Raw genomic sequence first — 24,322 nt, 5'->3', positions numbered from 1 at the left:
TTTCCATGAAAAAGTACTAATACTCAAATCTTGAAAAATATTTTGGTTGTCTGATTTGTTTTCTTGTACCCATTGTTTTTTAATGGTATTGCAATTCAACTGTCTCAAAGTAATAGGGTTTTTTTTAAAAAAAAGTTAAAACGCTTTCTATAAGTGTGTTGCCAGAACAAAGTAAAATTCTATTTCTTTATGAAAGGCAGCGTAAAATACCTAAAGATGAAGTCCCTGGGTTACAAACAAGATTGATTCTGTGGGTTTGTTCTTAAGTTTAATTTGTTTGTAAGGGAAGGGTTAACATCCCTGTAACCTTTGTTTTGTCATCTGTGCTCTTGTTCAAATGATTTCACTTCACTTTCTGTCCCTACCAGATTTTGAAAATTTTAGGTTGTTATAGAAACAAGGATTGGTGAGAAAGCTTCAGTGGATACACCTTTTCCCCATGATAAAGTCTTGCAGTCCAAAACATACCAAGACTGAACCTTCAGTTAATTTTACATGTGTTCATTTTTAAGTTTCTTATTCCCATTGACATAAAATGTGATTTTAGCTTTGAATATATTTTAATGGATTGTAATTGTGAATTTTTAATACTGTTATTTTCAATTCTGTTTTAATGTTTGCATATTCGTATATTTTAAATTGTATGGCAATACTTCTAACGTAAGCCACTTTGAGTCTCCTTCGAGAGAGATAAAGCAGAGTATAAATAAATATAATAAGAATGATATGAATTTAAATGTGTACTTTAACGTATTTTCTCTCAGTGTGAAATTCTAGACCTGTAAGCATTTTATATCCATTTTAGGAATTCATTTACAGCACTGCAAAATTAGGATAAATTCAAGAACCAAAGGATAATAGAGCCTAGGAGGCATGGATCAGGATGTGCCTCCTTTCTCAAAAGTGGACCAAACGCAATCTCGAGCATCCTTACTGGCAGAAAAATGTTCTATCGTGTCCACAGTATTAAAGTGTGTAATATGCTTTTCCCCTTTGTTTCCTTCTCTCCATGTCTACATTATCCTACCTCTGTTTTAATATCCTATAGCCTTGAACCAGATTTACAGAAAAGTGTATCCATGTCCTGGGGCATCCTGAGTGGAATTATTTCAACAGAAGACCTCCCCTTTCCCACTCTACTATATTACAATTTCCTTTTGGAGATTGCTCAGATTTTTGCCATGTGGTATGAGTGTTTTTGGCATTCTAGAAATATAAAATGAAAATTTCTTGCAACATGCAAAACCAAGAAACCAATTAATAGGATCATGACCAGCACTTTTTTTTCAATAAATCTAATGGTTCATGGTAGAAAAATGTTTTCAACTTTTCAAGCCCTTTTTTTCAGCTGGATATTCCAACTTTTTGATGCTGGCCAGAAATGTGCACACAAATGCCACAATCTTATTCTTTCTTTGCCCAGGTGAGACATGGGGATCTTCTTTGTACATGCCTTTAACTCAATGCAAGTTGGAAGTGTGATATAACTAATAATTAACTGCATCTTTATGGACAATTTAAAAGCCAAAACAGTAGTTCTTTTAAAAAAAATAATGTGAGATCATATTGAAACCTTGTTTGTGAATTTACATAATCCCCTGTAACCCGACAGCTAGTCCTTTAAGCAGCATTTCTATTTGTCTATTATTAGGTTGCTTTTCTTAAATGGGGGCATGTTTCTGCATTTATGTAAGAAACGGCAAACTGCAGAATTGTTTAAATAAGTGTGTCATTTCATATCAGAAATGGACTTGAATGAACCATATGGGGCTTGTTCTGGCTTTGTGCCATTCACTATTAGGCTTCAGATTTAACCACATCTTTTGCTTAGACGTCTAGAGCTAAGCTAGAAGTTTTGGCTGAGATACAAGGAGTGATGAAAAACACATGAGCAGTAACAAGTTTCTTAACATCATTCTTCAGTACTCAGATAGACTAATCCACAGAAGCAGTTTATTCAAGTAGCACCCAGACTGCCAGGAGCAACAGGAACTTTAAAGTAATTTTTAGAAACCATTTTACTATTTACTGTTCATTTTATACAGACTTGAACCTGAGTTCGGTATAGCAAAGAACTGGAATACTTTTCTCAGGTGGAATATTCTTTTAAAAGGACTTGACAGTCTTGAAAGGTATGGTTTTTAAAAACTTTTTATAACCACCATTCTAATTTAGCAGAATGCTTTTGTCATTGATAACATAATCTAATTAACTACAATGTTTTAAAGTAAATATTAGGAGAATATATTGGCAATGTCATTAATGTTTTATATTGTGGACAACAAAGGAAATACAAATATGTAAGATGGGTTTTTTTTCTATGAGGAAAAAAAACCTGTCCTGTTTTTGGATGCTTGTGCTACAATCCTATGCATGACTACTATTAAGTAAGCCATACCAAATACTATAGCAGTTACTTCCAGTAGGCTGCATATTACTGAAAACTTGGTTATTTTTTGTTTAATCCAGTTTTCAGATATTGATAACCCTAACAGGTTTAATTGCTACCATGCAAAGTAAAACCAGGTTTAATAAAGATAAAGGAAAACAGTTCATTGACCAGCAGAAGTTCATAAAAGCATGGGCTCAGTTAAAAGTACATCATCTCTGGTGTTTTGATCAGAGGAAATCAACTATTTCTTCTCCAAAACAAAACATCACTCTGCATTTAAAGCATGTTTAAATCTGCAATGTTATAAATTACTATTTCTGTAAGTCTATTCTCCTCTGTGTCTTGGAAGGTTTTATTATTTTCTCAAAGGATGCAAGCACAAAAAAGACTTAAAGATTTGAGTATGAATGGCAGGTGCTGAACTAATGCGTTGTTTAAGATTCTTATTTCTTTCTATGGATTCAGTTCAGGGTAGTCACCTGGGGTTCCTAACAAACATAAGGATTTCCCATGCTTTTCCAGAAGGAAATCAGTAGCTCGTTGGTGGCCAAATCAAATTCTTCATAAACCAGGTTGGCTGCCTACTGCTTCAGACTGGCAATAAACAGAAGCTCTTGTGATGCTTTATTTGTGAAAGCACTTCAGTGTTGGTTATATCATGATTTTCTCTCTCTCTGTATGTTGTAGTATGTAACCATGGTCCCCTTCCAGAAACGGAAGGAGTTTCTCTGTTTGCAGGAGAGCCGTGTAGCCAGCAGGGGGCTTCACTAATAGAAAAGCCCATTATTTTGCACAATTTCTTCCTCTTCCTGAAGCTCCCAATGCCAACTTCCATAGATTTTGGAAGGTCTGCCAACCTTCTGGAGCAGACAGCAGGGCACATGTGGAAGTGAATCACATGGGAGTGCTCTCCAGGATGAAAATCTCTATCGGTTGGATTCAACCCTTTGCAGTTAGCATATGGACCTTAAGTAAATGTATGATATTATTGCAGATATACATACAGCAGAGTCTTGTTTATCCAAGCTTTGCTCATCCAACACAGTCTGCCTCCCTCCCGGATCCACAGCTGTTTCAATACATTGTGATGTTTGGTGCTAAATTCGTAAATACAACAATTACTACATAATGTTATTCTGTATTGAACTGCTTTTTCTGTTGATTTGTTGTAAAACATGATGTTTGGTGCTTAATTTGTAAAATGTGCAGCATAATTTGACATTTAATAGGTTTTTCCTTAGTCCCTCCTTATTATCAAACATTTTTGCTTAACCAATGTTCTGCTGGCCCGTTTATGTTGGATAAGTGAGTCTCTACTGTACAATCTAAATAGGCAACATGTTCAGAATGCCTTAAAAGAGCATCAGTGTGAAAACAATGAAACACTCTAGAATTTTTAAAAGGACAGTGTTGTACCTTGCCATAATTTATGATTTGGTTTATGATTTTTCCTTTTTGTGAAAATCATTTAGGCTGCCTTAAGTATGCTCCAATGAATTACATAGATATTTGTGTTGTGGGTTTTGAAGCAAGATTATATTATATATAAGCATTTTTTGTCAAAGATTAATCAGAAGGGGCTTTTAGGGCTCTGCTTTATGTTTCAATATACTTGAGGTCACTATCCCCAGAATCTCAATTCTCAATTTAACTCTCTTCTGTAAAGTAAATTACAGAAGTTGGCATTATAGAAATTCTAATCAAGTTGGCAGCATACACTAAAATTTATTTATTATTTATTACATACACTTTTACCCTGCCCATCTCCCCCCGAGGGGGGACTCAGGGCAGCCTCACACAAGCACTGTAAGATGCTATCATAATATAAATAATCAACAAGTACATTAAAACATTAAAACAATTAATTAAAACAACAGATCCATTCTTCCAAAGTTAGGTTTTTCTGAAGCGTTTTCCATAGAACTAGTGGGCTTAATAAAGCCACTGTTAAGTCACTATGTCAACAGCACATTTTAATAATGTGCAGAATCTCTGCACAGTGGAGATTATTCCTTGTTAGAAAAGTTACGAAATTATATAAGTTTCAATATGATTCAACTTACTGATGATATGATTTAAAACAAAGTGTTGATGTCTTAGAATATTTGACAGTTTTAATGAAACAAAGATCAGAGTTTATCAGATAGAGACTCTTATAGTAGACTACAATTCTAGGTTGGGAAACAGAATATACTTGAGAAACTGAAATAATTTCCCTAAAAAAACAATGTGCTTGCATGTGGTTCACTCATCAGAGAGTCATGATATTTGCATTAATATTACCTGTAAAATACTAGTAGGGCTGATGGAAAGACATCATTGCCTTAGGGAGAAAAATAAACGACAATAATAGAGTCTACAAGGTATAACTAGCAACAAAGGAAGAATAACTTATCTTTCAGGTACAGACAGGTTCCCATTTTATGCATTATATGGGTAAAACCACTGTAGTTAAGATTATATAGCTGGATTAAGTATACATTTCTCAGCAAGCTAACTGTAAGTGCCTCCTTTCACAAAATCTTGGTCAGGAGAGTGAAATGGACATGGCTTCGCTGCTCTTTGATTACAGGGTGGTGTCTTCAACCATAAAATATATGAAAGGAGTGAGAAATAAGTCTTCTCCGCTCAGTTAATTCTGTAGACACTGGAATAGTTAAATGGACTGCCTAGGCAACAGGCCAAAAGAGTGCCATTTAAGTTAAAACAAAAGTCTACATGCCTTTTCAGACAGTCAGGCCACTGCAGTGACAAGCATGTTTCTTTAGCTGTTCACACTTCTTAATTTTTTAACTGTTGAAAGGAATTAAAGAGGAAATTAAACACACTAAAGTATTTGTTTTAAACATTCTGGAAGATCTTTTGCTAAAGTACTTAGAGCCTTGCAGAATAGCTCAAAAGTTTCTTCATTGAAGGAGGGAGTAGAAATGCAGCTTCAGGTTAGATAAGGACTCGGTATCACTTAACACAGAAAGCATTAGAAAAAGAGGAAGACTGCATTCCGGATAGATAAGACTCAAACAAGGAAGCCACAGATGAGTGTACAAGACTTGAGCAGGATTGCTGAAGACTTGGAGATCTGCCGTTCATGGGATTGCCATATGTTGAAGTGGACTTCATAATTCAGAATGTGTAAAAATGCTAAAATATAAGGAAAATCTGCATACACAAATGCACATGAAAATTCAAAAAAGAGGGTGAAATAAACAGGTATCTACTGCTGCAAGACTCTCATCTAATAGAATTTTCCATGAGACTCATTGTAAGCTGCCTTCTCTGGAAACGAATCTTGCAATCTTTCTGTCATTTCTAAAGCTTGCAAGCACCCCAGAGAGCTCCTCAGAACTACTGATGACATTATATCTTATGGGTGCTATATAGAACACTTTGGAACTCTTTCACTAGGATTTGCTTTAACCTGTAGCTCTATAGGGTATTCTAGGTAAACTTCCAGAAGAGTGCCAACAAATTAGCAATTACGTTATTATTGGGTTGCTGTGAGTTTTCCAGGCCATGTTCCAGAAGCATTCTCTCCTGATGCTTCGCCCACATCTATGGCAGGCATCCTGAGAGCTTGTGAGGTTTGTTGGAAATCAGTAAAGTGAGGTTTATATATCTGTTATTATTAATATTATATTATTATTGTATTTATTTATATCCCACTTTATATCCCCAAAGGGGACTCAAAGCGGCTATGTTATGTATTGTGTGTAGTTTTGGACAAAGAAAAAAATAATAACAAGAGGTCATTTGGAAAGCATGGTGGAGGAGCTGTGGCCTTTATTGGGCTCTTTAAGAAAGATGTGGAATGGGTTTCTAAAGATGCATCTACACTGCAAAATTAATATTGTTTGACATCTTCTTAACTGCATTACTCAATGCGATGAAATCATGGGGGTTGTAGTTTGGTAAGGCACCAGCACTATTTGGAAGAAAAGACTAAAGCCCATGTAAAACTAAAACTCCCATGCAATGGGGGTTTACTAGAGTTTAAGTACAACACAATCTGAAGGACTTAAGGTTTTGCCATTCCTTTATGGGACTCATAATGACAGGTTATTATTATTATTATTATTATTATTATTATTAACTTTATTTATACCCTGGTATCATCTCCCGAAGGACTCGATGCAGCTTACAAAGGCCAAGGCCCTCAATAAAACAACAGCATAAGAAATACAACAATAAAACTCATAAAGCAAAACAATAAACATTAAAGCAATAGCAGTAAAACATTAAAACACTAACATCATGACACATTTAAAACTAAAGGCCGGGCCAAATGTAATGAATAAAATTAAAAGTGCTGGACATGACAGGTGAAATGTAAGGGTTTTAGGGGTAGGTGCAATGTGCAGACAATCTTAAATCTCTAATAAAATGCGTTTGGGACATGATGCTGGGAGTTTCCTATTCTGGAAAGGCACACTGGAACAGCCAGGTCTTCAAGCTCTTCCTAAAGACTGCCAATGTTGGGGCTTGTCTGATGTCCTTGGGGAGAGAGTTCCAGAGTCGGGGAGCTACCACAGAGAAGGCCCTGTCCCTCGTCCCCACCAAACGCGCTTGCGACGCAGGTGGGATCGTGAGCAGGGCCTCTCCAGATGAACGGGAGGGATCGTGTGGGTTCATATATGGAGATGCGGTCACGCAGGTAGGCGGGTCCCAAACCGTTTAGGGCTTTGTAGGTGAGCACCTGCACCTTGAATTGGGACCGGAAAATGAACGGCAGCCAATGGAGCTCCTTAAACAGGAGGATTGACCTCTCTCTGTAAGGAGCACCAGTTAACAACCTGGCCACCGCCCGTTGGACCAGTTGGAATTTCCGAGCCGTTTTCAAGAGCAGCCCCACGTAGAGCGTATTACAGTAGTCCAATCTAGAGGTGACCAAGGCATGGACCACCCTGGCCAGATCAGCCTTTACGAGGTATGGTCGCAGTTGGTGCACGAGTCTCAATTGTGCAAAAGCCCTCCCGGCCACTGCCGACGCCTGAGCCTCAAGCATGATGAATCCAAGAGCTCACCCAAACTGCGGACCTCTGACTTCAGGGGGAGTGTAACCCCGGTTCATTTATTATGCAAAAGGATCGAGAGTTTAGATGCTCTTACCTCAGATATAGCAAGATCTATTTAGTGTGTTTTACATTTAATTTAGATTGCTATGATTTCCCAATGCAATATGTATCCTCTTAAATTTTTTTTGGAAGAAAGCTAAAAGTCACTCAATTTTTCATGACCCCAGTGTCCACCTATTGTTCCTGGAAATAAGAAAGTAATTATAAGTCATCTTGCATGCTCAGGTCACTGGCTGAATAAAGAGTCCCTTCAGCATAGTTAACTGGGATTGATGTCTTTAGTAGCTGTCCAGAGTGGTGACTATCTCCAAATATTCAGCTCTTGATAGCTAGGCATTATAGAAGCAGTCTGTTCTGAGTGATTCCATGTGATCTGCAAACATGGCTATAATTTCTCTAAGTCCTCTCCCACGCTAATGGAAGAGAATCAAGCTCATCACAGGCTTGTTGCAGTTGATCTCTGAGGAGTAGTACATTTATGTTGTGCATCAGTCAGCAGAAGATGTGGATGCAAATTCAGTTGTTGGGGGAAAAGGAGCGCCTCTCAGTTATTGCCGCGACCACTAGTCTTCTCAGTTGTTGTGATGATGTTGTCATTGGCCGTCTTGCTCTTCTTTCATACCTTTCTTTCATACCTTTTGTCCCCATTTGTTCTGAGGACTTGGACAGTTGGGATTTACAATACAATAACTGCTGAAGGGCAGTTATTGTATTACTCTCTACATTGGGAAAATAGGCCTGTCTCTACATCAGGTGATAAATGGAAGGACAGAAGAACCAACTGCAGAACGCTTCCATCTTCCTTGGAACTCAATTTCTGATCTAAGAACAGTTGTTGAACCAAAAAAAAACTATTAAAAAGATTGGAAAGGGAAGCAGCAGAATTGGGATTTACCCATAAACCCTGGAACAGGGCTGAACAGAAACAATGGTTTCCTGGTATACTACACATATTCGAACACTAGACCCCAGCGTCATGACAGATTCCTTGACCAATTTATTACATCTCCTTTCAGTTCCCACAAAACATGCCAATATCTGCCTTTACCATTCATTCATATGATCATCTAGACATCTTGGATTTAAGCAACATCTTGGTCCATCAATGACCATTTTTAATATAGAACTTGTCATTTCATTACCATACCCACAAGGTTTGCATTTCTATGGCTATTAAAACACACTGCCTATAAAGATCTGTTCATAGGCATCTGAGGAAGAGTGTTTGCAAAAGCTTAAGCTTCCAACTTTGTTCTCTCAGTCTCTAATGTGCATGCCGAAGGCTGTATGAGTCTCCCATTGGCATTAAGAAAAAGTGTAAACCAATCATTTCTAACAAACAAACCAGATCTCCATAAATAAGTTAATATCAACATCCAACACATTCATATACAGCAACATGCCTAATTTTAAGCTATTTAAATGCCAGATAGTTTCTAGTATGCATTTACAAAATTTGCATTTTGTTTTAGGACTCTGTACCCTGAAGACATGAAAGAATGTGTGCTTTTCCTTCTGTTGGCTTTATGTTCTGCAAAGCCTTTCATAAGTCCTTCATACTTCAATTTTAAGAATGTAATGCTAATGGATATGGAAGACCTTGATGATGACGACGACGATGATGACGATGACAAGGATGATGACAAGGATGATGATAATTCTCTTTTTCCAACTGGACCTTCCATAATACCTTTCGACTTATTTCCAGTGTGTCCTTTTGGATGTCAGTGCTACTCCAGAGTTGTCCACTGCTCTGATTTGGGTAAGACCAATAATGTACACTATATTATCAATGACCATGTTTGTTCAAATACAGGGATCACATGCTTATTTCTGAGATTATGTAGTACACTTATGAAACTATTTGGCAATGCTATGAGTTTTGCCTAGCAATTTTTGAGTTCCAGACGTTCATTTGCAAATCAGTCTCAATCAGTTCATTAAGTTAATACCTGAAGTACCACAAAAAACAAACACTACTCTTGTCAAGGGATAGAAGATTCTATAATGAAGCTCTCCATTGCATGTGAACATTACATTCATAAGAACATAAACACACACAATCTACTCCAACTGCATGTGTGTATGTATACACACACATATGTGTGTACATGTGAACACTTAGCTATTTATGTGTTCATATATTTTTTATAAAATCTCATGCTATTTTATTGAAATTGATTGTAAAAAATCAATTAAAATCTAGATTTCTGAATTCTAAATTATTTCAAATTTTGAGAAAATGATATGTGAGATCAACTCAGTGAGCGCAATAGTCTGGTTTGCCTTTTACCCCTTGTAAGAACTAGGCACATGAATAGCTATCATTTTTACTTCATTTTCCCTTTGTATTTTTAAACACTTAATTCTTTTCATCATGGATGTGAAATATGGAAATAGTAGTGAATTTTGTCATATTCTTTTAAACAGAAAATCTCATGCATTTGCATCAGACACCAGTTGTCCTTGGTGGCTCCAATATCTGCCAGACTATGAATCTGCTCTGGCATTGAAATATAGCTTTAAAAAGCTATCTGAGGCACATAATCTATTTTGAGGTTGGCTTCATTTGAATTCAAAGTAAACCCTGCTGTGTGTTCACTACCCAACTGACATGGAACACAATAGTTGAATATGTACATGCACAAACGTCTTTGGGGTTCTTAAACTTTATATTATCTTTGTATTAGATTTCTTGCTCTGCAAAAACAGACAAATCAGTTTCATCTTCTGAAAAATAGAATATCCTTTGGTGCACATAGAAGAAAACGAATATTTTTAAAAAACAGAGCTCTGGCATGAACAACTGAGAGTCAATTTTTCCAGTTGATATATTTTTGAGAAATTAAAAGATTGGATTTTTCCCCCTTTGGAACATGAACTCTTGCCAAAATTGGAACATGAACTCTGGCAGTCAGATATGATTTGTTGTTAAGAGATGCACATTTTCAATTTTATATTTAATTCTTTATAATTAGGTCTGACTTCAATACCAAAGAATATTCCATATGACACTCGCATGATAGACCTTCAAAACAACAAAATAAAAGAAGTCAAAGAAAATGATCTCAAAGGACTCACATCATTATATGTAAGTTTGTTTTCTAACATTCATCACATTCCTTTCAATGAAAGACTATAACAATATATCACACTTCAGATATACTGCTGTAATACGTTTACAGCAGAAAGAGACAGAACTGAAGTATGAGGGAAATTTATATTACACAATCACATTTAATTAAATTTGTTTGCTTCCATGTCCATTGGTTAGCACATAAATATCAATGGAGGTATTTAAGGTGTTCAATCCCATCAGCACCTGGGATTGCTCCATTAAAGTTAGGGTTAAATCAGAGACTGCAACTGATATGGGAGCCGCCAGCAGATACTGACCTATTCATATTCTTAAAAATCCTTTCCAAGAATGAAATATATGAATATACTTTTTTGAAAACTTCACATGATTATAAAGCCTTGAGTCTTCTGTAGGAATGACAGGATATAAATGTGTGTGGGAAAGCAAGAGTGAGACAGAAAGAGATATGATCAAAACAAATGAATTATCAAGTGAAGAAAGCTCTGTTTAAATTTCTTAGACTGAATACTGACTGCATTAAACTGAGAAAAGATCTAAATAAGAATTGGATTTACACAATACTGATCACTCATTTAGGCAAAGGAAATGGGCCAAAAATGTTGGAATTCAAGTCCTTTCTCATATCTAGCATCAATAATTCTGTTCAGTCCCAGGTGATTTTAAGAATATATCTGTTCCAAAATTGGGCATAAAAGTATTCTTGGAATTCTAAAATGATTCTCTCTCTCTCTCTCTCTCTCTCTCTCTCTCTCTCACACACACACACACACACACACAATTATATATTTATGCAAGTGCTTCCTTTCTTTAAAAAAAGAATATTCTTCTCCTGACCAAAGATCTTAAAAATACGTGTTCTATTTTTATCTCATCTTATTATCACTAGGCACTTGCACTGAACAACAACAAGATAACCAAGATCCACCCCAAAGCCTTTCAATCAACAAAGAAGTTGCGGCGCCTCTACTTATCTCATAATCATTTAACCGAAATTCCAGCCAATCTACCAAAAAGCTTAGCTGAGATAAGAATTCATGATAATAAGGTTAAAAAAATACACAAGGAAGCCTTTAAAGGAATGAAGTCTTTACATGTTTTGGGTAAGTGTGGTATGTATGTAAAGTTGCTGTATAAAAACTGTATTTCACCCATTAGCAATGCAATGGAAATTAAGACTTAAATAAGCCCTTGATGAAGAGGAAGTAATTTTATAGCTATCTGCCAAGCAACCTAGGCAGAGATTCCAAGATAGTAAGCAGCTAAATGGTGGAGCAATTCAGATCTGGAAAAAGCCAATGATTATGTAATTGAAAAAGTACAAATTATTTGGCAGTGTCTCTAACACTAGACCATAAACTATGTTTACAATTAAAGATCAAAGAAACCTAAGCCAAAGTTGAATACTAATCTATAATAAAATGGGCATTCATCAGCTTTGTTACGAAAACCTTCTTGTTCTATTATACAGAGCATGCGACATAACTGTATCCTTCAGTTCAAAGCCCTCCTAGCTTGGACAGAAGTTAAGGTAGTCTATTAACCAACACAGATGGGCACAAGCCAATAAGTATCCTGTATGCTCATGTGTAAGTCTAGATATTTTAGTCAAAAAATCAGCCCAAAATATCTGGTTAGACTTATCCATAAATCAGTGTGACCATTTTACCTTAACTCTTAGAAAGAAAGGGATCCACACTGTTCTCTGAATAGATAAGATCTTACTCCATCCTGGGAGAACCAAAAATAAGCACTGATTTCCTCTACTCTCTCCACTGTAGTGCAGTTTCTGGCCTTTTTGAATCCCTGAGCACCATTGGTACTTTCTCCTCTCTATATTTATTTATTTATTTACATCACTTATATCCCGCCCATATCAGCCTGCAGGCGACTCAGGGCGGTCTACATATCGGCACAATTCGATGCCATAAATACAATACAAAAGCAAAAACAATTAAGTGCATTTAGACAAAAAAGACAGTGCAATAACAATTTAAAAAGAGCTATATCCTCTCATTCCAATCCTCGTCCATTTCATCGTCTTGGCCGTTCCTGGGTCATTCTCCATCTCAAGCTTGACTTATCTATTCCGGGGTTCCGAATGCCTGCTCGAAGAGCCAGGTTTTCACTCTCTTACGAAAGGTCAGGAGGGAGGGGGCTGATCTAATATCCCTAGGCAGGGAGTTCCACAGCTGAGGGGCCACCACAGAGAAGGCCCTGTCTCTCGTCCCTGCCAAGCGTGCTTGCGAAGCAGACGGGATCGAGAGCAGGGCCTCCTATAGAATGACCTTATCCATGGGCCATGTCAAAACCCATAATTTGGTCCACAAACCTGCCCTTACATGAGTATATAAGGTTATAGCTTAACATAGGTTATTCTGGCCATATTATTTTATTAAAATGCAAAAATCCATGTATAGTTCACAACTATAGTTTTCAAAACAAAACAGTGCTTTCCCACTTTTCATTCTTTTATAAGCAATTTTCACCAACAAGCTGAAAGCAGAGATGAGTCAACTCCATCAGGAAAGTATTAATTTGTTCAGATCAGGCCTTACTCAATAAGCCAAACATTCTTTAACAAAAACTTAGCATAGAGGTTCAGCTTTTAAAATAAATTATGCACGACTTGTCTAGTTTAGATGTGGGGAATCTGTGATTCTTTTCTGTGGAAACCAGTAGAAAATTCTCAAACATTATGCATCAATGTTAGCACAAAACTGCTTCCATTTATCCTTTCATAGCTAGATTGGAATTACCCCAATTTTTTCCATTGTTGTGGACAAAGAAGTCCCTGGAAAGACTCTGGGATATGTATATTAATAATGAAATGACTCCAAACTTTCAGCTATCTAAAAAGTTCTTGTATCTATACACAAGCACAGATTATATGATGGAAAGGGACTTCTGCGAAGAATAAGCAGAATCAGAAGATAAATAATACACACCCACCCATTGGAAGCTGTCCAGAAAGATCAGACTATGGGGGAAAACAGGATTCTGGCTCATGAGGAGAGTCTCAGTGGAGATGAAAACATTTCCCTCTTCTCACTATGTTATTTTCAATTATTTAGGATAGGCCTAGCATACCCCTTCCTCACAAGTGCACTGCACAATCTTACCAAACAACAAAAAAGCCTTTTGTTAGTCTCCTATTAGAGCCCTTTAAATTACGTAGAAGCCTCATTACATCTTGGGCAAATTAATTCTTTCAGTCTTAGGGAACTGTTTGTTTTTTGAAAGGCTGGTTGAAGCCTTTGAAATAACTGCATGCAACTAAAAGTAAGTGTTCCCTGACGTTTTAGAAACTTTGATGTATCTATGTTTTGAATTTTGGTATTTGGGCTATGACTTAAAAATGAAATGAACTTTTAAAAGGCCCTAATTATTATACAAATGATACTGGAACTCAACTTTTGTCATTAAAACTGTCTTAGGCCCCATCTACACAGACCATTTAATGCAGTTTTAAACTAGCATTGAAGAATGTGGTTTTGCTGTGCAGATGGTTATACAGAAAATCCTGGAACCAGTTTGAGGCCCAGATGGTGATGTCATAAACCAGAATGCTGATGCAAATACAGGGCTTTCTTTCACGCACTTTTTTGAGGGTTTGTTGTCTAGCTGCTGCAAGTAGGATACTAGTTTCAAATGCATTAAATTGCCAGTATAGGGGGCCCAAGATGTGGACCATTTTCTTCTATCTAGAAGTATGTAGAAAATAGTGCTTCCAAAAAGTAAAATCATTGTACATTTTTAAAAGACAATTTCTTTTATTAATGCTGCACATATCCTACCATGTGAAAGAAGAAGCCTTAAAAACTGCAGGCATGTGAACCATAACTATTATAAAATACTTTACTTTGGCAGAGATGAGTGCAAATCCTCTTGATAACGAAGGAATAGAACCTGGAGCTTTTGAAGGTGTGACAGCATATCACATAAGAATTGCTGAAGCTAAATTAACATCTATTCCTAAAGGTATAGTATCTTTTTATGTTTAAAAATAAAATGTTTTAAATATTTGTTATCATACCGCTTTTCATTATGGACATTATGTTGATGAATTCAAGTACTTCATCACACTAGGCTGTTAAAAGCTCCTCTCTAAACTACAAACCCCAGAATTGTGCAGGAGGCAGAAACCAGATTTAAAGTGGATTGTTTCTCTAGTGTGATAAGGTCCCAAAATCAATGTGATCTACTTGTGAAATAACAAACACACATTTAATGCAAACATTAATAGTTTGTAATTCAGGTACACAAGTCAGTGACCATACTAATGTTCAACCATAAACTGGCAAAAATACACTAGCAGATGGGCAGACAGTAATAAGGGGAAACAGATTTATGTATTTATCTTATTCATTTATACCATCACCATTATATATATTTATACTTCGCTTTATCTCTCCCAAAGGGGACTCAAAGCTTTATCTTTTTTTTAAAAAAGGGATTCAAAGTTGTTGACAACATAAAAGAGTTCACATTAAAACAATATAAAAGCATGAATAAAAGTATAAATATAAGATTCAAAAATAATAAAGCAATTCATAAAGTCAAAAGTTCATATTTATAATAGTAAAAGGCGTTAAAATATTGTACACAAACTATAAGCAAACTTTAAAATAGTACCGTATAGCCTAACTTAAAAGCCTAACTCTAGTCACTTTGTAAAGCCTGCTAGCAAAAAATGTTTTGACTTGTCAACAAAAGGAGAACAAGAACAGGGCCATTCTGGCTTCTCTAGGGAAAGAGTTCCAAAATCTGGGAGTAGCCACCAGAAAGCTCCTTTACTTTGTTTCCACCAAACAAACCTGGAAAGTTTTTGGGATGGAGACAAGAGTCTTTCCGGATGATCCTAGAGCTCTAATGATCTAATAAAGGGAGATAGGCTTCTTTAAGTAAGCTGGTCCTAACAAGTATAGAGCTTTAGAGGCCAAAGCTAGCACTTTGAATTATGCCAAGAAACAGACTGGAAGCCAGTGTTGTACCAAATAAGCTATGTGCTCCCTGTAGCAAGTCCCAGTTACCAGCTCATTGGACCTACTGGAGTTTCTGAGCACTATTCAAAGGCAGCCCTGTGTATTACAGCAATTGGAACAGGGTGTAACCAAGGCATATACCACCATAGTCAAATCCAACGTCTTCAGGAAGATGCGCAGTCGGCGCACTAGCTTTAACTGTGCTGAAACCTAGGCCCTTGGGCTCAGAGCTGAATCCAGGAATAACCCCAGACTGCAAAGTTGCATTTTCAGGGATAGTGTAAGCTCATCTAACACAGACTGAATGCCTATTCCCAGATTCCATGTTTTGACTAAGAAGAAACATCTCTGTTCTTGTCTAAGCTGTTCCTCCTATTCCAGACCATTAAAGCAGTCAGACATTGGTTTAGCACAGAGGAACTCCAGGGACCTACTGTCAGCAATGTGGGGACCAAAACTTGCTAACTCAGATTCATCCCATATTAGGATAATATGAACATGAACTTTAGTAGGCTTAAGCATTTCTAACTCTTTTGGACTTCATCCATAAAGTGAATGTGATTTTTGAGTGCTAACATCTTAACAAACTTTCCTAAAAAAACATGCAATTGATATGGTTCTTTATGAATCCAAGAGAAAATGGTAGTAGATGCATTTAAATAACGATCGTAAGCTTTAGAATACAAGTTGTCTTTCATATTAAATGCAACAACTCACATTTGGTCTAAACCCAATCTTGAACACTTCCAACCTCTCCTTTCTAGAGCCTTCAGCCCTAACCAGAGGTTATTCCATCTCTGCAAAGTACATTTTGGGGTCCACGAGGAGTGCAGTGGGAAGAACAAAGCCCCTGCTCCCAATTCTAGTGATACAGATATACTACATTGGATTTTGGTGATAAAATACTCTTGCCTAATTTACCAATTTATGACCAGCAAGGCACACTACTACCCACGCTAGAAAAATATAAGCAGAACTGGAATGCTAAGGACATTCTTTGGTGTTTTCATCCTGATGTTGCCAGGACTAATAGCTGTGAAGATTTAATTTTCCTAAGCCGCAATGAAAACCAAAGGCATGCTTGAGGTCATGGTACAGTACAGAAAGCAGATAAATGAAAATAATAAACACGAAGACTTGAGATTTCAATGCCTTCCATTTTCAAGCACACCACAGAAACAACTTTTGGGTTATTCGCTGAGCACAGTTGCCAACTATTCTGAGATAATGGTGTTCCCTTAGATTTAACTTGGAAATTATTCTGCAAATCAGCATCAAAAAGGGCACAAGAACATACTTACAATTTTCCATAGCTCATACTGGCAAAATATCCCTAACAATCATAAACTAACTGCTTCATCGTTTGGAAAAATCCTACATATGGTAATGATTCTTGCATATTTTTATTAGAAAAAAAGAAAGAAATTGCACACCAATTGCTGAGAAATTCCATACAATTTCCTTGCTTTTGCAGATTTTAGGAAGAACTAGTTGAAAAATTAAAATCTAAAGGATATATAAAATGAAACTACAGAGCTACACAGGCCAATGGAGTAACTTACTATTTGATGGGGCCTGAACATGCAGAACTGCTATGGTGAAATTTACTGGCAGAAGTGGCATCTCTATAATTTAGTTCTTATCTGAGATAAGCACAAAATGCCCAGGTGATCGGCGATCCGTGTTACAAATATAACATTCATGTTTGAAGCCATTGGTGCTGTGTGTGTAAGCAGATCTTCTGCATACTATAGAATCATAGAAACATAAAATCATAGAATAAAGTTGGAAGAAACTACATGGGCCATCTAGTCCAATCCCCTGCCATGCAGGAAAAGGACAAAGAGCACTCAACAGATGGTCATCCAGCCTCTGTTTAAAAGCTTCAAAGAAGGGAGACAAGTGATGAATTTGTTGGACTTTGTACTCTTGGCAAAGTTTGTATTCCAACAAATTCTAGAGCAGTTGAAATCCCCCCATTATTACTATATCTCTTCTTTCTTTATGTTTTGTCATCTGGTCAAGGAACGCTTCATCCAGTTCTTCCATCTGGCTTGGAGGTCTGTAGTAGAACTCTAAAACTTAAAAAAATATTTACACATGTGAAGAGATGCAACACTTCAGTCCTGAAACCAGGTTGAGCGCATCTGGATAAGAATTAAGGGAACAAGGACTAAAAAAAGAGGTTTCAGTTACGCCTAGTACTTTCAGTTCCCAAGCATAATGTCACCCTCTCCTACACAACCTAGTTTAAAGTCTGCCTGATGCAGATTGCCAGTCTCTGATATAATTCTAACATTTAGTAGTGTAAGAACTGTTGAAAACACGTGTCTAGTTTTATAACCTTGCTTTTTATAATCTTCTTAATAGGGCTGCCATCTAGCCTACTGGAACTCCACTTAGATGACAACAAAATTTCTGCAGTTGAGCTTGAAGATTTTATTCGCTATAAAAACCTTCAAAGGTAAAATATGGGAAATTTATAATAGAAACACTTCAGATTTTCTTAATTTTAAAAAATGGTGCAGTGATGGTAATAGTATTAGCTCATAATACTACCTAAGACAAAAAAGACAAAAAATACCTACCTAAGACAAAAGTTTCCCTTCTGTCATTGTTCCATGATCCAATGAGGTTTATTTCTACAATATGCCAATTGTAATGGACTGGCCTACCTTAAAGACAGAAAACTGGCCCACCTTGCTAAACCTATGGAAAGCTGAGGGGAGGAGCTATCAGTCTGATTGGCTGATGAAAATGGAGGGAGAAGCTTAATAACTGGAGATGGGTGGAGCCAAAGGCAAAGAGAAGAAGACAAAGTAGTCATTTTAGAGTCAGTTAGAAGTTTGGGATGGAAGAAGACAGTTAGGAGTTTGGTGTGGAAAAAGTAGGGTTAGGAGTTTTGAAGAAGGAAGGAAGGGAGGAAGAGAATTAGGAACTGTTTGTTATATGATAGATACCTCTTTAAGGATCATAGTTTAATAGGCCCCTATAGTGTTTAGAGTGCTGAAGGGAGATTCAAAAGGTTTACACAATCCTGTTTGGATGTCTGCGTGTGGAACTTTGTTTAAGAAACCCAAGATACAAGTACCATCCTCTGTAAGAAGTAAAGCCTGATCAGTTATTTAAAACCATTATGCATATTAACTGTTCAAAATAAGCAAGATATTCCTGTTTTATTCCAGCCAAAGTCTTTGCATGGTTTTTTAAACATACAATTGAAGGAGGTGACCTATGAAATAATATATTGGTGGCAGCAAAAGCAACCTTTAATAAATAATTGGAGGCAGTAAAGGCAAAATATAATATACAGTGGTGGCTTCCCACTTTCTGGCTTTGGGTGTGTGAGGGTATGTGCACTCAGATCTTCTCACGGCCACGCCTTGGGCCAAGCTTTGTCGTTTTGTCCTTTGGCCTCCATCTTGTGTGTGATGTGCTTGTTGCAAAGTTTCTGCCCTCCCGCCCTACATCTTTGTTGCATCAATTCATCCAGAAACAGTGAGTTTCTGGATGTATTACTACATCCAGAAACTCACTCAATTCAGTTTGAATCCTCACTTTTCACTGAAATTATTACTGATTTTGTTTGTTATGGAAAATAATTCCAGCTGCTTTGGTAATGGATGCGTAGAACCAGAAATAGGCTATGTGATAAATCTGAAGGCATTATGTGAGGTAATAGGAAAGACAATTATGTAAATCATAAGCAAATGAAGTGTTTTGCAGTCCTTTGCAAATTATATGTAGAATCATTTTATAGTACATTACAGATTTTCTTTTGACACAAGAAATACTTTTCAACTGTCTGCAATTGACATTAAGCAGAATATTGAGGGTATGTGGGGGAAGGCTAACTGTACATTTTCTAGCAGTTCTTCTGTTGAGTCAGTGAAGGGAGTATTGAAAGATTCAATGTGGATGTGATAACTGTGGCCAATATTAATGAAACAGCATTTTTTTAAAAAACAGCTTGAGTATTTGGAATACATTTCTAAATGCAACTTTTGCAATGATAGCTATGGCTGAAGAACCAACAATAATTCCAACATGCAATATAATCATATTAGAGTGTTTTGAACACTCGTAATGTAAACAAAAGAGGAGCTATCAAGCTAAACACATTTGGAGGGACCAATATTAGTTATAAATGGCATACTTTTAATTCTTTATATTACTCTTCTGATAGCTATATATAAAATGACCATTACTTGGCATTGGCTTTATGTCTAAGATTGTGCATATTACTCTGAAGTACATAAGCACAAGTTTCATAACTGTATCACAAGAGGCACAAAGAAGCAGGATGTACTACCTTCAACTGCTGCTACTCATGGTAAAATTGAATTCTGTTATAACAAGAAATAATACTAGGGGAAAGTCTGATAGATGCTGTGTGGAAGAAAGGATGAAATTGTATCTTCAATAGTTTTCTGTTGGGGACAGAATACAGTTAAAGAGAATACTTCAAATTCTGTAAGTCGAAAAATGTTCCAGGGCCCACTTATATTAAGCAACCAGTGAGCTATTTATAGAACCCTCTTTATGTTAATTTGGTACCAGGTGTTATCATAAAACACCTTGTGTCACCTACTTTAATAGCAATTTATTAATTTATCTCTAGATTGGGACTGGGAAACAACAAAATTAAAGAAGTTGAAAATGGAAGCTTTTCTAGTATACCAAATATACGAGAAATACATCTAGAAAAGAACAAACTGAAGAAAGTGCCTTCTGATCTTCCAAACCTGAAGTATCTGCAGGTAATACACAACTTAGCTTTTAAAATCTTGTTTTCTCTTAGCCTTGTTTTTGTATAGAAGCCAGCACAAACAACCCTCCAGGTGTTTAGTAGTCTCCCAGAAGCCCTAGGCAGCTTTTCCAGTGGTTAGGAATTCTGGGAGCTCAAGTCCTATAGAACAGATATAACTTGTTATTGCACAATACATAGAATTTTTCTAGCAATTATTATAGTTATAATATGGGGGTATAATAATAATGCACTAATTTTACAACCTTCTCAGAATATAGTATAACATAAAATATGCATGCTTGGAGACGTATATGCAAAAATAGCACTAGTAAGAAAAAACACGACTCAGAACATACCCAGTATTGGTATTATACTGTCTGATTCCCTACCAATGGTGAGGTTTGCAAAGTTTTCCTCATTTCCTCTGTCTCTCACAGTCATCCCTCTGCCCACACACACATTTGGCTTTCATTTCAATACTATCGTCAGTAATACATCTGCATCAGTGTCATCATTATATTTGTGACTTGGCAACCAGTTTGCTATGAAATTATACTCTATATATTAGCTTCAAAAGTTCCATATCTTTATTTCTACCCACATTTATCTGGGTTAGTCTGCACCTTTTTCAAATTTTCAAGGAGAAAGCAACATCTGTGCCATTGTTTTTGTGTACTGTACACAAATTTTGTTTGTTTTGTTTTTCTTTTGCCCTCCTACAGGTAGCCTTCCTTCATTCAAACAGTATTTCCAAAGTGGGAGTGAATGATTTCTGTCCAACAGGAGGAAGACTGAAGAAGACATTATACAGTGGCATTAGCTTATTCAACAATCCTGTAAAATACTGGGATATCCTACCAGGAACTTTTCGCTGTATATTAAATAGAAACAGTGTGCAGATTGGAAACTATGGAAAATAAGATTCCATATCCAGAATATAATTGAAACAGAAAAGTTAAATCCAGCTTTAGAAAACTTGAATTCTGAAGAGGCACAATTTTATATCATCCAATAACTTTAGAAAATACCTACAATTATTTCAAAACCTTTAAATAAAGCTCTTCTGATTTATTCTTTTAAATGTACAAATCATGTTATTAAGCAAACGTTTTAGAATAAAAGCCTTCCAAAACACAAAACTAGAAACTATCATTAATCGTTTCCTATTGTTGTTGCCCAAGCTATCTGTGTTGACTGGCTTTTAAAAAATCGAAATGCATATTATTATTCTGATTCAACTTTTATGTGCAAATGCTTCCTGTATAAATATTTATCAGATTTCAAGGAAGCAATTGTAAACATTTAAGTTAACAAAAGTAAATTAAACTGGCTAAGAAGAAACTTTAAAAGGTACTGTATTATTCATTTGACAATCTAGTACACAACTCAGATTAGATAATATTTAAATAATTGTTGTAAAGTGAAAGGCACGACTGATAATGTACACTTAGTAGCCTCAATGCCTTAAGTGTTTATTCATGAACTTTACTTCTAAAATTGTATGTTTTTTTTAAATAACAAAAGTACATATGGGAAAAATGTTAACCATGTACATCTCTTATAGTAGTTTGTTGTTGCCTTTATAGAAAGTATGATTACATTCTTTTCAGGGCCAGTATAAATATACTGTTTTTATGTATACTGTAAAAATAATCTACTTCAAACAATAAACTGGGACACAGTGCAAACACCTGTGATCATATGAGCTTTGTGCTGTATTGCAAAGGGATTCTGAACATGTGCACAATTACCCTGTTCATAGAGGAAGAGGTCGCTAAATGCACAGAACTGTGCGCAATTATTATAGCCACTGAACTGTGACCATCTTATCTTGATCTAGAACATCACATGATTTCCATATTATTGCTTGGGTACTGTAACTCTGAGGAATCTAACCTACCTATAATGCAAAAAGTATTATTTCATAGTTCAGTGAGTAAATGGTAGTAATGTATAAAAAGGCAACTATATATTTAATGCACATGTTTTATTTAACTGTAAGTTAAGAGAACCAAAAGCTATAAATTATGGCTTATTAAAAATAAATGACTGAAAACTTTGCCTATTGTCATTCTGTTGTTCTCCAGTTTTAGTTACATATGCAAACATAGCCACATAGACTTATTTTCTATCTGTGAGAGCACTCTTATAGCGGAGTTTCATTCAGAGGCTACTTCCACACACAGAAAACAGGGAGAAGAAGCATTTTGTTTTCTTCTCCTCCTGCCCCTTGAACTCCTGACATTTTAATTCAGAGGATGGACAGATTCTCTGGAACAGTGGTCCTCAACCTGTGGGTCCCCAGATGTTTTGGCCTTCAACTCCCAGAAATCCTAATAGCTACTAAACTGACTGGGATTTCTGGGAGTTGTAGGCCAAAACACCCAGGGACCCACAGGTTGAGAACACTGCTCTGGAACAAAGAAAGTCAATACCAGAATGGGAAAACGGAAGGAACATCACCTCCCATCACTCTCCCTTTCAGCGACTAACGTTGTAGCTCTATACACTTGAGAATAAAGAATATAGTTCTAAATGGGAATGACAAGGGTTGGGCAATTGGCTTCATTTTTTTTCAACATTCCAAGAACTTGATAACTGTGGATAAAGTTACTATCTCTCTTCTTTCTATTACAGACTAGGGCAGTCTGATATCTCATACACCAACTATTCAATAATGTTGCAAAGTGCAAAGCACAGTGGACACTAATTTGGGCTAAAGTTTGAGAAATTTGACACTGAAGCTGGAATAGTGTATTAAATAGAAAGCAAAAAGCTTTGTGTGTTGTTGAATGCATGGAAAACACTGGCTCTGTGTATAACAGCAGCCTAACTATAAAGAAGATAAGCGAGTATGAACAGCTGCCATGTCAAAGGGTACTAGCTAAGGCAAGCAGAATGTCATATAATTGATCTGGAGGATGTAGAAAATGCCTAGAGAAGTGTTCTCTCTATGCCTCCAGTGTGACTCTAAGGTCAACTTCTGCAAGTTCTGGAGGTATTCTCTCTAGGCATTTGCTAAGTCTTCCATTGCAATTTCAGGATATGCTCTGGTCAGAATCCCAAGACATCATTCAGTTCAGGAAAGAAAAATGGGGCTTCAGATTATGTGGAAATTGTATTATGCAGCGGAACTTAATACAGATCCATTGTGTAGTACATGAGCCTACTATATAGTGACCACCTCTTTACTGGCTGGATAAGAGCTGTCAGCTGACTGGACTGAGAAAGATATTAAGATATAAAACAGGCCAAAAAGAGATAGAATAGAGGTGACCAAGAATCTGCCTCCTACACAAACTTCAACTATTAGCATTACCCAAGTAAGCTGGCAATGGCTTGAGCCTGGCAGCAATGCAGAGGCATCAGGCAACAATGTGCCCCTGTAGGTCACTCAAGTTGATTTTGGGGACATCAATGCACTGAGAGATTACCCTATTAGCACTTGGAGCCCTTCTTAGGGACATTCTGCTGGCAATCTCCGACCCCCTCTCCCTCTGCATATTGGCATCCACAGTGGCCTCCATACTGGGACTTTCCTCATCCCGTTTGTTGATGGCCTTGTTGGCACCACTCATCCTAGTGATGGATCCCCTTCAGCAGCCCACTAGACCTTGTCAACCACAGAACCTGTTTCTAGAGCAATGTTATGCATGCCTCCTTTGCACAGATAACTGCAGCTGTTTTATGGTAACACAGCTGCAAATGACAAAGTGGTAGAGAGACTTTTAAACATGCACAAGATAATCCCTTTCTCTTTGCCATCTCCTTCTTCTCATATAAAGTTTTCTATACAGTCAAGGTCTGATATTTCCTCCTTTCTGTTTTTCGCTGTAAAGTCTCATAACATTTTGTCAGGTCTTCACAACCCCTCTATGAGGACATCACAACCTACTGGCAAACCACAGCTTAAGAACCACTCCCTTAAAGCAACCATTTTTGAAGGACCTCTTCTTCATGCCAACTGCCTTCATTCCTCTTATGTGCTGAAAAGATAAGGACCACATGTATTCACGTATTCAGTAT

General features: G+C 36.7%; 2 protein-coding genes across 3 annotated transcripts in view; one reads left to right on the top strand and one right to left on the bottom strand.

The window, feature by feature from the left end:
* CENPP (centromere protein P) overlaps nucleotides 1–24,322 on the bottom strand; it is a 178,526-nt gene that overhangs the window by 78,682 nt on the left and 75,522 nt on the right. The window lies entirely within an intron of this gene.
* On the top strand, nucleotides 1,807–22,355 carry ASPN (asporin). Its single transcript, XM_060765906.2, has 8 exons — nucleotides 1,807–2,132; nucleotides 8,937–9,226; nucleotides 10,443–10,555; nucleotides 11,451–11,664; nucleotides 14,432–14,542; nucleotides 17,917–18,010; nucleotides 20,168–20,306; nucleotides 21,019–22,355. Exons 2-8 carry the CDS (start codon nucleotides 8,956–8,958, stop codon nucleotides 21,214–21,216), a joined length of 1,140 nt encoding a protein of 379 aa, XP_060621889.2. The 5' UTR covers nucleotides 1,807–2,132; nucleotides 8,937–8,955; the 3' UTR covers nucleotides 21,217–22,355.

Source organism: Anolis sagrei, chromosome 2 (assembly GCF_037176765.1).
Source record: "Anolis sagrei isolate rAnoSag1 chromosome 2, rAnoSag1.mat, whole genome shotgun sequence".
Classification (NCBI taxonomy): Eukaryota; Metazoa; Chordata; class Lepidosauria; order Squamata; family Dactyloidae; genus Anolis; species Anolis sagrei.
Note: the sequence above shows the minus strand (reverse complement) of the source record. Positions and strands in the feature narration are given on the sequence as shown.